Source organism: Pristiophorus japonicus, chromosome 8 (genome assembly GCF_044704955.1).
Source record: "Pristiophorus japonicus isolate sPriJap1 chromosome 8, sPriJap1.hap1, whole genome shotgun sequence".
Taxonomy (NCBI): Eukaryota; Metazoa; Chordata; class Chondrichthyes; family Pristiophoridae; genus Pristiophorus; species Pristiophorus japonicus.
In genome coordinates, this window is record NC_091984.1 from 16,689,478 (window position 1) to 16,704,860 (window position 15,383).

The 15,383-nt window shown below is 46.9% G+C and overlaps 1 protein-coding gene across 1 annotated transcript in view; it reads left to right on the plus strand.

Annotated features, from left to right (window-relative positions):
• Positions 1-15,383, plus strand: part of LOC139269106 (vitellogenin-like) — a 114,988-nt gene that overhangs the window by 42,958 nt on the left and 56,647 nt on the right. Inside the window, exons 14-17 of the mRNA XM_070888211.1 lie at positions 7,192-7,316; positions 7,421-7,522; positions 11,037-11,156; positions 12,301-12,490. Of these exons, the coding sequence (XP_070744312.1) occupies positions 7,192-7,316; positions 7,421-7,522; positions 11,037-11,156; positions 12,301-12,490 (537 nt within the window). The remainder of the gene's footprint in view (positions 1-7,191; positions 7,317-7,420; positions 7,523-11,036; positions 11,157-12,300; positions 12,491-15,383) is intronic.

Consider the following 15,383-nt stretch of genomic DNA (forward strand, 5'->3'; position numbering starts at 1 on the left):
CTCTGAGTCTCAATGCGAGGAGTATTCATAATAAAGTGGATGAATTGACTGCGCAGATAGCTGTTAACAGATATGATGTAATTGGGATTATGGAGACATGGCTCCAAGGTAACCAAGGCTAGGAACTCAATATCCAGGGGTATTCAATATTTAGGAAGGACAGACAGGAAGGAAAAGGAGGTGGAGTTGCGTTACTGGTTAAAGAGGAGATTAACGCAATAGTAAGGAAGGACATTAGCGTGGATGATGTGGAATCTATGGCCCCAAGTTTCCACATGATTTGCTCCTGAATTTTAGGAGCAACTGGTGGAGAACGGAGTATCTTAGAAATCAGAATTCTCCACATTTAAGTTTTCTGCAGTTCTAGTCAAGTAGAACAGTTTCACTTTTGAACAGAATTTTTATTTTCAAAAGGGGGCGTGTCCGGCCACTGACGCCTGATTTGAAAGTTTCCACAGTGAAAACGTGCTCCAAACTAACTTAGAATGGAGCAAGTGAAGATTTTTGTAGGCTTGAAAAAACCTTGTCTACACATTAAAAAATCAGGCGCAGGTTACAAATTAGGCGTCGGGAACGAGGTTGGGGGGGGGGGGGAGGGGGGGAAGGGAAGTCATTACATTCAACAATAAATCCTTAGTTATACTTATACAAGTATTATACAAATAAATCCAACCTGAATAAAAATTTATAAGCAAAGAAAAGATTAAATAAACCATGTTCCTACCTGTGAAAGTGCTTCAGGCAGGCCTTTCAGGCAGCGGTTTGCCGTCGGGACCGACCGACGGCAGGGGGAAGCAGGGAGAAGGCTGCAGGAAGCCTCAGTACTTGAGGCAGCCGTTCCCGACGTCAGCGGGGGCGGAGGCAGGGAGAAGGCTGCAGGAAGCCTCATTACTTGAGGCAGCCGTTCCCGACGGCAGGGGGGGCGGAGGCAGGGAGAAGGCTGCAGGAAGCCTCAGTACTTGAGGCAGCCGTTCCCGACGGCAGGGGGGGCGGGGGAGGCAGGGAGAAGGCTGCAAGAAGCCTCAGTACTTGAGGCAGCCATTTGCCATCGGGCCCGACGGACGGCAGGGGGAGAAAGCTGCAAGCAGCCTCAGTGCTGATCATGGAAGGGCAATGTGGTTTTATTTAAAAATGTTAAAAATTGAACAGCTACAAAGAATTTGAATAGTCTCAAACAAGTGCATGTGTCCCGTTTATCACAGTCTATCTTTAATTACAGAATGCACTCCCTCACCCTCACACACAGAAATATCAAGAAAATTAAAATACAAGCCTTTGCAAGGGTTCAATAAACAAATTTTCACTTTTTCTGCAGCACTTTTTAAAATGGCCAAGTGCCAATGTTTCCTTCACACTGCGCGTGCGCGAACGCTCCAATGCGCATGCGCAGGGTTGCCGGCACGATAAAAACTCATTTAAATTGTACCCTCCCCCTCCTACTTACAAAATCGGCACGAGTGGTAGGCTCCGCCCCCTGGGCGCCGCGCCAAGCAGACATCGAGCTGCAAAGCGCTCGAGAATAGCACGGTTTTTTTCAGGCGCCGTTTTCGGCGCGAAAACGGGCGCCCAGCTCGGAGGGGTGTGTGGAAACTTGGGGGCCTATATGGGCAGGGCTGCGGAATTCCAAAGGGCAGAAAACGTTAGTGGGAGTTGTGTACAGACCACCAAACAGTAGTAGGGAGGTTGGGGATGGCATCAAACAGGAAATTAGGGACACGTACCATAAGGGTACAGCAGTTATCATGGGTGACTTTAATCTACATATTGATTGGGCTAACCAAACTGGTAGCAATTCTGTGGAGGAGGATTTCCTGGAGTGTATAAGGGATGGTTTTCTAGACCAATATGTCGAGGAACCAACTAGAGAGCAGGCCATCCTAGACTGGGTCTTGTGTAATGAGAGAGGATTAATTAGCAATCTGGTCATGCAGCACCCCTTGGGGAAGAGTGACCATAATATGGTAGAATTCTTCATTAAGATAGAGAGTGACACAGTTAATTCAGAGACTAGGATCCTGAACTTAAAGAAACTAAACTTCAACGGTATGAGATGTGAATTGGCTAGGATAGACCGGAGAATGATTTTTAAAGGGTTGACGGTGGATAGGCAATGGCAGACATTTAAATATCACATGGATGAACTACAACAATTGTACATCCCTGTTTGGTGTAAGAATAAAAAAGGGAAGGTGGCTCAACTGTGGCTAACAAGGGAAATTAGGGAAAGTGTTAAATCCAAGGAAGAGGCATATAAATTGGCCAGGAAAAGCAGCAAACCTGAGGACTGGGAGAAATTTAGAATTCAACAGAGGAGGACTAAGGGTTTAATTAGGAGAGGGTACGAGAGTAAGCTTGCAGGAAACATAAAAACTGACTGCAAAAGCTTCTACAGATATGTGAAGAGAAAAAGATTAGTGAAGCCTAATGTAAGTCCCTTGCAGTCAGAATCAGGTGAATTCTTAATGGGGATCAAGGAAATGGCAGACCAATTGAACAAATACTTTGCTTCTGTCTTCACGAAGGAAGACACGAATAACCTCCCGAAAAACTAGGGTCTACTGAGAAGGGGGAACTGAGGGAAATCCTCATTAGTCAGGAAATTGTGTTAGGGAAGTTGAAGGGATTGAAGGCTGACAAATCCCCAGGGCCTGATAGTCTGTATCAGAGAGTACTTAAGGAAGTGGCACTAGAAATAGTAGTTGCATTGGTGGTCATTTTCCAGCATTCCATGGACTCTGGTTCAGTTCCTATGGATTGGAGGGTAGCTAATGTAACCCCACTTCTTAAAAAAGGACGGAGAGAGAAAACGGGAAATTATAGACCGGTTAGCCTGACATCGGTGATGGAGAAAATGTGGAATCAATTATTAAATGTGTAAAAGATGTAATAGCAACGCATTTGGAAAGCAGTGACAGGATCGGTCCAAGTCAGCATGGATTTATGAAAGGGAAATCATGCTTGACAAATCTTCTAGAGTTTTTTGAAGATGTAACTGGTAGAGTGGACAAGGGAGAACCAGTGGATATGCTGTATTTGGACTTTCAAAAGGCTTTTGACAAGGTCCCACACAAGAGATTAGTGTGCAAAATTAAGGCATATGGTATTGCAGGTAATGTATTGACATGGATAGAGAACTGGTTGGCAGACAGGAAGCAAAGAGTGGGAATAAATGGGTACTTTTCAGAATGGCAGGCAGTGACTAGTGGGGTACCGCAGGTTTCAGTGCTGGGACTCCAGCTATTTACAATATACATTAATGATTTAGATGAAGGAATTGAATGTAATATCTCCAAGTTTGCAGATGACACTAAGCTGGGTGGCAGTGTGAGCTGCGAGGAGGATGCTAGGAGGCTGCAGGGGGACTTGGACAGGTTAGGTGAATGGGCAAATGCATGGCAGATGCAGTATAATGTGGATAAGTGTGAGCTTATCCACTTTTGTGGCAAAAACAGGAAGGCAGATTATTATCTGAATGGTGACAGATTAGTAAAAGGGGAGATGTAACGAGACCTGGGTGTCATGGTACGTCAGTCATTGAAGGTAGGCATGCAGGTAGAGCAGGCAGTAAAGAAAGCAAATGGCATGCTGGCCTTCATAGCGAGGGGATTTGAGTACAGGGGCAGGGAGGTACAGGGCCTTGGTAAGACCACACCTTGAGTATTGTGTGCAGTTTTGGTCTCCTAAATTGAGGAAGACATTCTTGTTATTGAGGGAGTGCAGCGAAGGTTCACCAGACTGATTCCCGGGATGGCAGGACTGACATATGAAGAAAGACTGGATCGGCTTATATTCACTGGAATTTAGAAGAATGAGAGGGGATCTCATAGAAACATATAAAATTCTGACAGGTGAGATGCAGGAAGAATGTTCCCGATGTTGGGGAAGTCCAGAACGAGGGGTCACAGTCTAAGGATAACGACCGAGATGAGAAGAAACTTCTTCACTCAGAGAATAGTGAACCTGTGGAATTCTTGACCACAGAAAGTTGCTGAAGCCAGTTCGGTAGATATATTTAAAAGGGAGTTAGATATGGCCTTTATGGCTAAAGGGATCAAGGAATATGGAGAGAAAGCAGGAATGTGGTACTGATGTTGCATGATCAGCCATGATCATATTGAATGGTGGTGCAGGCTCGAAGGGCCGAATGGCCTACTCCTGCACCTATCTTCTGTGTTGAATGTCAGCCAGGTTGAATGAATTTAAAGCTGTGTGGTTGCGAGATCTGGTTGCAAAGTGCCGTCACGCAAGGCAACTTATCCTCCTGCCACGTCTGCCTTTCGTTGCGAGATGTCGGGCGTTATGCATACGTTCAGGATCTGCCTCACCTCCCATAAGCGCACCCATAACAACTGAGACACATCCATCGATTCGACAGGAGACTCTAGCATTACTAATGTAACGATGGAGTTCTGACGAAAGGTCGTGAACCCGAACTGTTAACTCTGCTTTCTCTCTCCACAGATGCTGCCTGACCCGCTGAGATTTCCAGCATTTTCTGTTTTTATTTCAGATTCCAGAATCCGCAGTGTTTTGCTTTTGCCTCCATCATTACTAGTTGGTCTCCCGTGGCATTGCGCACAGAGGAGTCAAGACCAGGTGTAGTCTTCAGGTGAAGCAGGTTAGAGGGCAGGCAATCACAGGACCAGGATACACCACTGCACTCAGTTCCTGTTTTAAAGTGCTTTTGTATATTTGCCTTGTAAATTCCTGTGTCTGCATTTATAATGGGAAAAGCCTATGAAACTGTAATTACATGCTCTGGCCAGTTTTGGAAATGCAGGCTTGCTTGTGAGGGGTAGGACGGAGGGGGTGGAAGGGGTAACTGCAGTGTGACAAGGTTACACAGACAATTTCCTTTATAAATATGAATATAGAAATTTATTATGGAAAAGAGAGTGGTTAGGATCTGGAATGCACTGCCTGAAAGAGTGGTGGAGGCAGATTCAATTGTGGCTTTAAAATGGAATTTGGAAAAGTACCTGAAGGAGAAAAAAATTGCAAGGCTACAGGTAAAGGGCGGGGGAGTGGGACTAGCTGGAGTGTTGTTTCAGAGAACCAGCACTGGGCTGAAAGGCCTCCTTCTGCACTACAACCATTCTCTGATTCTAAAAAATTGACTGGCGTGCACACAGACATGATATATAGTCCCACCCCCCCACCCTCCATCTTGCCACCTCCCTTCCTGCCATTAAAAGTCTCCTAAATTTGTCCTTCTTTGACTATTCTTTCATCTCTCTCTCCCTCCTGCGCAAATGGGGTACCGATGCCCAGGTGTGGTTCTGGACTAGCAACCCCAAGGTCATGAGTTCTAAATCCCAGCGTGGTAATTTGAAACACTGGGACTGAAATTCAAACCCCCCCCCGCCCAAAACGAGTCGCAACTTCCTCCTTTGAAGTGTTTTCACCGCCGCGTTGGCTGAGGTGGCCTCTTCCGCGAAATTCAGCTCTATGTCATTTTTTTTTTTAAGCGGGCCGGAAGTCGGTCATAGTGGGGGCGGGAAGTGGGCGATAAATACTCTAGAGGGGCGGAAGTGGAGGCGGGAAGGAGTCTCCGCCGCTGTCAGTCATCAGCGTGGCAGTGATGACGTCACCACATCTCTCTCCTTCACTTAAAGGGGAGAGAAGCAACGATTCTTTAGGTTCCGTCCACTGGGCCACCAGGGAGGCTTTCGGCCGGGCCAGCGGTCTGGCACCAAACAGGGGGTGCCAGGCTGCCTGCTGGCGGCCTGGCCGTACCTGGGAGCACAATTGTCCGGCCGACAAAAAAAATAAAATGGCGGCCGCGGCGGCAGTGGGCCCTCGCCTTCAATGGCAGCCGTGCAACCAATCCCACGCACGGAAAAAGCTGCCGGGGGGCACCGCTCGGCGGATTGAGGATTTTTGCAGCTGAATTTGGCTGGAGGTGCGGGAGATCGGCGGTGCGTGCTTTGACGATGCACTTAGGATCGATCGGCAGCGGTGGGCACCACCAGAAAAATCCCCGAGCGGAATTTCGCTCGCGGCGGCAATTGGACCGGAAGTCGGCGGCCACTCGACTCTGCCCCTTACCCGCCACTTTCCGGCAGTAAGCGGTCCTTTTGGGGAGGCTGAATTTCGGCCCCACTGAGCTCAATAAATCTGGGATCTTATAGGCTGGCAGCAGAAAATAAAGGATTGACATAGCCACCCATCTGGTTCATTGATGTCCGGCAGGAAAAGGGACCTACCTCCCCCCGGTCTACACGTGACTCCAGCCCAACTCTACATGGCTGGCTTTTAATTCCCCCAAGCCGCAACTAGGGTTGAGAAATAAATACCCACCCAAATCCCAACAACAAATGAAAAGAATGTCTATTCATTATCCATTGTCCTTTAAAGTGCTTTGAGAGTTCTTTCTTTGCATGAGGAGCACTATAGAAATGTAAGCTGTTATAATATACAGGACCGCCTATTTAAGAAGAGTTTTTTATATTTGCCTCATCATCATCATCATAGGCGGTCCCTTGAACGAGGATGACTTGCTTCCACGAGTTCACAGCTGTTTCAATGAAGGACCCGATATTCCAGTCCTGAACTCCAGTTGAAGGATTGGAAGATGCCTGTCCATGGATTTTTTTAATGTGTGGTGTCCATTGCATACCAGCTACCACACGGGCTTGACAGGTCCAGTGACAAGGGTTAACCAGGAAGACTGGAGACCTACTCTGCTGCACGGACCTGGTGCGCACCCATATCACAGTGTACGCTGGCCCGTGCTGCCCCTGGGCCCTCGGCTCTTCTGGGCCCTGTATCCTCATTTGCTGCACCTCCGCCACGATCTCTCGCCACTCCTCCGCCACAGGCATTCGTTGCATCTCCGCCACGATCTCTCACCGCACCGTCGCACCAAACATTCGCCGCACCTCCGCCACGATCACTCGCTGAATCTCAGCCATGATCTCTCATCACTCCTCTGCCCCAAACATTCACCGCACCTCCGTCACGATCTCTCACCACATCTCAGCCATGATCCCTCACCGCTCCTCCACCCCGATCATTTGCCGCACTTCTGCCACCATCTCTCGCCGCTCCTCCACCTCAATCATTCGCCGCACCTCCGCCATGATCTCTCGCCGCTCATCCACCCCGACCTTCCTGCTCCTCTGCTGTTCCTGTACTTGTGAATTGTGATATTGATAACATAACAATGAGTGTTGAGAACTGTTCCTGCAGATAAATATTTGGCTGGGATCAATGCCAACTTTTACTCGCTAAAGAAGTCCGAGGGAATTCTGCCGACTGCAGCTGTGGCCAACGTCAAAGTTTATGGTCTTGGAGTCACCACAGATTTTCTGGAGGTAATTCTGCCTCAAAATATCTATTAACAAGAGTGTTGTTTGCTTCTGTCTCTCTGAATACTACGGTTTCTAAATATAATAACCCTGAGCGTGTATTTGTAAAGATTGGTATCCAAGCAGAGGGACTACAACAGGCCCTGTTGAAAAAAAACCAACCTTCTAGGAAAGGGCCGAGGAGCAATGACACCGAACGCGTTATGGGCAAGGTAAGGACAAAGCCTATTCCCTCCATTTTCTTCCCTCCTGGCCTGAAGGCTGTTACTCACGTATCTCCCTCAGGTGTTGGCCACCCTCCAGTGCCTCATGGTTCAGGTATGACCTCGGACAGTGAAATTGGACAAGCTTTTCAACCGAAAAGGGCATCTCAACCCAAGCACAATCCTGCCCTCACCTAACGTCCACACACATAGGGCTGGATATTCCGCTTGTTGCCGCCTCTGTTTTCACTCTGGAGGGGCGACAATGGCGGCGGTAAGCTCTTCCGGGCAGGCGACCAGCTTCCAGCGCCCCGCCGGGGTTTTCGGGGCCGGTTTCAGCAGGGCGCGGAGCATTACCGCCCAGAAGAGGCCGGTGTGCAATGCCCCTGGTTGTGACACCGGCTCAATTCTTGGCTCCAGCCCGATCTGTTGCGCTCCATCGAGCGCTGTACTGGGACCGCCTGCGAAAGCTGTTGCGACTGCAGTGTGCTCGGTTATGTCTACCCCAGGCAAGTGTGATTGTTTTTTATTTGAATTTTTTTTTTTGCGATTTATGATGCGGTGGCGGGCGTTATTTACTGAGAATGTTTTTGGTGGGGTTTTCTCAGGTTTCTTTTCTCCCCAAGCCTCTCGTACAGCGCTCCGAGGCCGGCTGTTTAGCTCGGGATTTTCGCATGCTCAGCCTGCCTAGTGCCCTAAGAGAGGTGTGCAACGCTTCCCTTAGCGCTGCGCCCCACACTCAGGGCCCAGCTGCCCAATTTTGCTGACTGAGGCGCAAACTGTTCCCGGGCGTGATCAGATCTGCCCCACCGCCATTACTGTCCTGAAATGAGCAAAGCCAAAAATCCAGTCCGATCACTTTCTAGAAAGAGACACCAGTTAATGATCCACAACAGAGGCCCTCATTTGTGTTGCTAGTACCACACTTACACACGAAGGGATAGGGTGATTACATGACAATAATTTAATATGCTTCGTAATTAGTAGGCAAGAGTACTGTAGGGTCATAATTATGTTACAGGAATCTTAACTCAGAGGCCTGGACTAATAATACAGAGAACATTAGTTCAAATCCCACTATGGCCGTTTGGGAATTTGAATTCAGTTTTTTTTAAATCTGGAAATAAAAAGCAACCATGAACCTAACGGATTATTGTAAAACCCCAATTGGTTTATGTTAGGTATGGAAGAACTCCACAAGACTTGAGTACTGTGAATTAAAACTGATGTGAGCTTAGTCTCTTTAAAACAACTCCAGAGTGCCTAAGCAGCATGGCAGACAACCTTTTATACTCCCTTGCATGAGGTGTGCAGGTGACCCTTGGCCTCCAACAGTTGCGCCCTCTGGTGGCAAGTCTTACACAGTTACAATGTTTACATACATAATAGTTTACTAAACTCCTTTAGGGAAGGAAACTGTCCTTACCCGGTCTGGCTCTATATGTAACTCCTGTCCCACACCAATGTGCGTGACTCTTAACTGCCCTCTGACTTAGTTGGAGCAAAACTGCGAAAAAGAATATGGACTGCTGTGGTTCAAGAAGAAAGTCCACCATCATCTTCTCAGGACTACTAGGGATGGGCAATAAATGTCATCCTGAGAATGTTTTTTTCTGTTAAAAGCAGGTTAAAGGTCCCCTTTGCGTGTTATTGTTGGAGGTTTGAGTTGCAGTACTGCCCACTGAACTCGTGTTCCTGCTCCATAGATGTAAAATATCTTTAATTTGACCCGCTGCATAAACATACCTACATAATGACCTGCCTGTCCTTAGTCTATACCGACAGCTGAAGGGAAAATCAGAAACATTCACCAGATCAAATAAAGAACAACTGGTTGTTCCCTAATGGCTGTGGACTTTACTTATCAACAAGAGCAGACATTGACAACGTGATTCAACCACCTCCAGTGGGCCAGTGCAGCCTTCGGCAGCCTGAGGAAAAGAGTGTTCGAAGACCAGGCCCTCAAATCTGCCACCAAGCTCATGGTCTACAGGGCTGTAGTAATACCTGCCTTCCTATATAGAAACATAGAAACATAGAAAATAGGTGCAGGAGGAGGCCATTCGGCTCTTCGAGCCTGCACCGCCATTCAATGAGTTCATGGCTGAACATGCAACTTCAGTACCCCATTCCTGATTTCTCGCCATACTCCTTGATCCCCCTAGTAGTAAGGACTACATCTGGCTCAGAGACATGGATCATGTACAGTAGACACCTCAAGTCGCTGGAGAAATACCACCAACGATGTCTCCGCAAGATCCTGCAAATCCCCTGGGAGGACAGACACACCAACGTTAGCGTCCTCGACCAGGCCAACATCCCCAGCATCGAAGCACCGACCACACTTGATCAGCTCCGCTGGGCAAGCCACGTTGTTCGCATACAAGACACGAGACTCCCAAAGCAAGCGCTCTACTCGGAACTCCTTCACGACAAACGAGCCAAAGGTAGGCAGAGGAAACATTACAAGGACACCCTCAAAGCCTCCCTAATAAAGTGCAACATCCCCACTGACACCTGGAAGTCCCTGGCCAAAGGTCACCCTAAATGGAGGAAGTGCATCCGGGAGGGCGCTGAGCAGCTCGAGTCTCATCGCCGAGAGCATGCAGAAATCAAGCGCAGGTAGCGGAAAGAGGCAAACCTGTCTCACCCACCCTTTCCCTCAATGACTATCTGTCCCACCTGTGACAGGGACTATGGTTCTCATATTGGACTGTACAGTCACCTAAGGACTCATTTTTAGAGTGGAAGCAAGTCTTCCTCGATTCTGAGGAACTGCCTATGATGACGATGATGATGTTGGAGTGTAAAGGCTCCAATCCTATGCTCCCAGCACAGAGACGATTCAAGGTGTTGGAGTCTCACCGCTGTAGCACGAGTCTCCAACCTGTGCTTTCTTTGAAATTATAACATAAAATGGTGGAAATATATGGCTGCTCCATCAGTATCTTTTATTGTATTGACTCCCGGGATATGGGAGTCCCTAGCAAGGCCAGCATTTATTACCTATTCTTATTTGCCCTTGAGAAGGTGGTGGGAGCCACCTTCTTGAACCACTGTAATCCATGTGCTGAAGGTACTCACACGGTGCTGTTAATGAGGGAGTTCATGGATTTTGGCCCAACGACGGTGAAGGAGCAGCAATATATTTCCAATTCAGGATGGCGTGTGACTTGGAGGGAAACTTAGAGGTGGTGGTGTTCTCATGCGCCTGCAGTCCTTGTGTTTCTAGATGATAGAGGTCGAGGGTTTGGGAGGTGCTGTCGAAGAAGCCTTGGCGAGTTGCTGCAGTGCATCTTGTGGATAATATACACTGCCGCCATGGTGTGCCGGAGGGTGGAGGCAGTGTGTAGAGAAAAGACAAGTCAACATCTCAGGTGTAAACCCTTCCTCAAAGTCCCACCTAAAACATAAGCCTTTCATTACTCTTCGGAAGCTGAGAATCTCTGCCATTCTCGGTTTTTGTTTCAGATTTTTAACATTTTTAGATTGTTTTTTCCTTCTGATTTTTGTTGCCCTCTAGGTGTCTGGATGGAAACCAATACCTGCTGTTAAGCCCTTGGTGGTGGCCTACATCAAGTTGTTTGGTCAAGAGCTTGCTTTTGTCGAACTTAACCAGAATGATATTCAAGAAGCTATGAAGGTATGGACTGTAACATTTAAATGGATGGTTCCAGGGATAAGGAGAGACTTGAGATACTGGGATTATTTTCATTGGAGCAGAGAAAGCTGAGAGAAGATTTGTTAGAGGTTTTTAATATAGAGTGAATAGAGAAAGATTATTTCCTTTGGTCGGGGAGTCAGTGACGAGAGATCATCAATTTAAAATTGTCACTAAGAGTGAGGAATGAGATTATGAGACATTTATTTAGAGTGCTGTTGGAGCATGGGATTGGCACTGGGAGCATTGCATCTTTTAAGGAAAATGTAAATAAAAATTGGAAGCAAAGAAGATACAAGGCTATGAGGAGCGAGTCGGGTAGTGGAATTAGTTCTGGATTGCTCCAATAAAGAGCCGTTACAGGACTAGTGGGCTAAATGGGCTTCTTCTGTCTCCAAATCTCTATGTAGGTTTTGGATGGCTATAAACCCAAGAATGGACTTTGCAGAGTCAGTGGGAGGGCACCTTATTGATATAGGGCATTGGGCACCCATTGGGTTCATCTCCAGTGCCCACTTTGTTACATGTGGCTGCAACATCTGGAAACTCCCTTCTTTGGAGTCCACACCCACCCCCCCAAAGCTCCATAATGCCCCACACATCCCCTGTGTGCAGGGCCTGATCTCAAAATTCCTTATCTCTTCTTCAGGCTGCTACCCCACACTGAGACCCCCTCCCCCACCCCACTCATTCCCTATGGGCCCGCTTGCACCCATCTGGAGGCAAATACACCTCATCTCACTCAGTTTTCCAGGCACGACTGAACCAGGAAGCAGGATTTCCCAGGGGAGGGAGTCCCCGCCCGTCACCTGGCATCATTGACCATGTAAGGAGTGGATGGAGGTTCCACCCCTCACAAGGCCAAACGGGAATGCCCAGAGTTGACAGGAACCCGGTGCTACTGGGTCTCTAGGTCAGGAAAGTGGAGGTGAGGTACAACATCGGCCATGATCTTACTGAATGCGGAGCAGGCTCGAATGGCCTACTCCTGCTTATGCTCTTATGTTCTTACTGTCTGGTGGGTTTTGCCGGACTACCGTCGGTTATAACAGGAGATCGGTGGAATTCCCGAGCAAAGTCAGGGCTTTGCATTCTTACTTATTTGTATTTCCTTTTATTTGCATAGCTAATGAACAACCAAGCAAGAAAGGACGTCCTAATAAAGAAATTCATAAACCAGCTTCAGCGTGGAATCACAACACAATGGACCAAACCCTTGCTGGCAACCGAGGTGCGGCACATTGTGCCAACATCACTTGGCCTGCCGATTGAGCTGGCATTTTACTACACTGTTGTTTCAGCAGTTACAGCACAGGGTAAGGCTATCTTAGACAGTTGTGACAGGATGTCTGAAATAAATGGTGGAAATAAGCAGCAGAGAAAGAAAGAGAGAAAGAAAGAGAGAAAGAAAGAAAGAAAGAAAGAAAGAAAGAAAGAAAGAAAGAAAGAAAGAAAGAAAGAGGCAGACTTGCATTTATATCTGGCCTTTCAGAAACATAGAAACAGGAGTATGCATTTCAGCCTCTCGAGCCTGTTCCGCCATTCAATCAGATCATGGCTGATCTGTACCTGAACTCCATTTATCCACCTTGGCGCCCCAGCGCTGATACCCTTATCTAACAAAAATCTAGTGATTGGAGTCTTGAAAGCTCCAATTGTCCCCCAGCATGCACAACCTTTTGGAGAGAAAATTTCAGCTTTCTACTATGAAAAAGTAGTTCCTGATTTCTCTCCTAAATAACCTTACACAAATTTTAAGATGGCCCTTTGTTCTTGATTTTCCCATCAGAGGCAATAGTTTCTCTGTATCTATCATATTGAATCTTTTTACCATTTTAAAAACATTTCAAAGTGCTTCACATTTAATAAGCTTCTTTGAATTGCAGCGACTAATGTTATGTAGGCTAACAGAGCATCCATTTTGTGCACAGGAAGATCTCACAGCAATGAGATTAAAGCTTTTGGCTATGTTGTTAAGGGAGAAATTAGGCCAGAACACTGAGAGAATGTCCTTCTCTTTTTTGAATAATGCTCAGAGAGCTATGTCTGATTAGAGACCGTCTATAAGATTGAACAAAGTAAAGGTGGAGTATTTGATTTGTGACCATTATATCCTCGCCCTCTTTATTTTGATGAATTCTGTCAAATACTCCTGTCCAAAACCTTAACCAGTCTCTTCCCAATGCCGATGTTGACTGACCTGCTGTGTACTTCCAGCATTTTCTCTGTTTAAGAGCATAAGAATATAAGAAATACGAGCAGGAGTAGGCCGTACGGCCCTTTGAGCCTGATCTGCCATTCAGTAATATCTTCGACCTCAACTCCACTTTCCCGCCCAAGCCCCATATCGCTTGATTCCTCTAGAGTCCAAAAATCTATCTATCTCAGCCTTGAATATAATTAACGATTCAGCATCAACAGCTCTTTGGGGCGGAAAATTTCAAAGATTCACAACCCTCTGAGTGAAGAAATTCCTCCTCATCTATGTCTTAAATGGCCAACCTCTTATCCTGAGAATGTGCCCCTTCGTTCTAGACACTCCAGTCAGGGAAACAACCTCTCAGCAACTACCCTGTCAATCCCCCTCAGAATCTTATGTTTCAATGAGATCTCCTCTCATTCTTCTAAACTCCAGAGAGTACAGGCCCAATCTATGTAATCTTTCCTCATAGGATAACCCTCTCATCCCGGAAACAATGTAGTGAACCTTCGTTGCATCACCCCAAAGGCATGTATGTCCATTCTCAGATAAGGGGACCAAAACTGTGCACAGTACTCCAGGTGTGGTCACACCAAAGCCCTGTACAATGATAGTATGGCTTCCTTGCTCTTGTACTCCAACTACCTTGCAATAAAGGCCAACATGCCATTTACCTTCCTAATTGTTTGCTGTACCTGCATGCTAACTTTCTATGTTTCATGTACAAGGAGACCTAGGGCTGTATTTTAGGCTTTACTGTTTTCGGGGCGAGAACAGAGGCGGGGCGGGACAGAATAGTCTGCGCTTTGGTAAGCAAGTTTTGGCGTCAGGAGGCGCAGTGCGCAGAGAGGCGTGGTAGACTTTTTGTGGCGCAAAAATGGGAAACTCATGAACTAAAGTACCAGGCCATGTGCGCTCCGAAAGAGGCCTGGAGGGGGAAGGGGGAAACCCTTAAAAAAAACCACAAAAACATTCCCAAACATTGCCCACGCCACCACAACATAAATCACAAAAAAAATTAAAAGATCAAACACTCGCACTTACCTTTGGAGCACTTTACCTTCCTCTGAGCCGCTGGCTATGCTGAACCGCGCTGATTTCCTAGGCGGTCATTGCGGGTGCACTTCCGGGTGGACGGATCGGGCAAAAGGCCAAAGTACTGCCGGTGTCGCAACCAGAGGCATTGCACACTCGGCGCAGTGCCGCCGTAAAACCGGACCAGAGGATCGCGAAGGGGCGCAGGAGACTTGAACACCGCTCCGGTACGAAACCCAGAGTGCAAAGGACCGGAAAATCCAGCCCCTACTCTCTCTGACCACCAACATTTAATAGTTTCTCAACATTTAAATAATTGTCTGTTTTTCTACTCTTCCTACCAAAGTGAATAACCTCACATTTCCCCACATTATACTCCATCTGCCACCTTATTGCCCACTCACTTAACCGGTCTATATCCCTTTGCAGGCTCTTATGTCCTCCTCACTGTTTACTTTCCCACCTAGCTTTGTCTCGTCAGCAAACATGGATAAATTACACTCGGTCCCTTCTAGGTAATTAATATTTATTGTAAATAGCTGAGGCTCCAGCATTGATCCTTGGGGCACCCCACTAGTTACAGCCTGCCAACCGGAACATGATCCATTTATTCCTACTCTCGTTTTCTGTCCATTAACCAATACTCTATCCATGCTACTATATTACCCCCAGCACCATAAGCCCTTATCATGTGTGCAGCAACTTTTTATGAGACACCTTATCGAATGTCTTTTAGAAATCCAAATATATTACATCCACTGATTCCCTTTTATCTACCCTGCTAGTTACATTCTCAAAAACACAAATAAATTTGTTAAACATGATTTCCCTTTCATAGAATGCATGTTGACTATGCCTAATCATATTATGATTTTCTAAGTGGCCTGTTACCACTTCCTTAATAATGGATTCCATCATTTTCCTGACGATCTGGCCTCTGGTTCCTTGTTTTCTCTCTCACTCCTTTCTTGAAT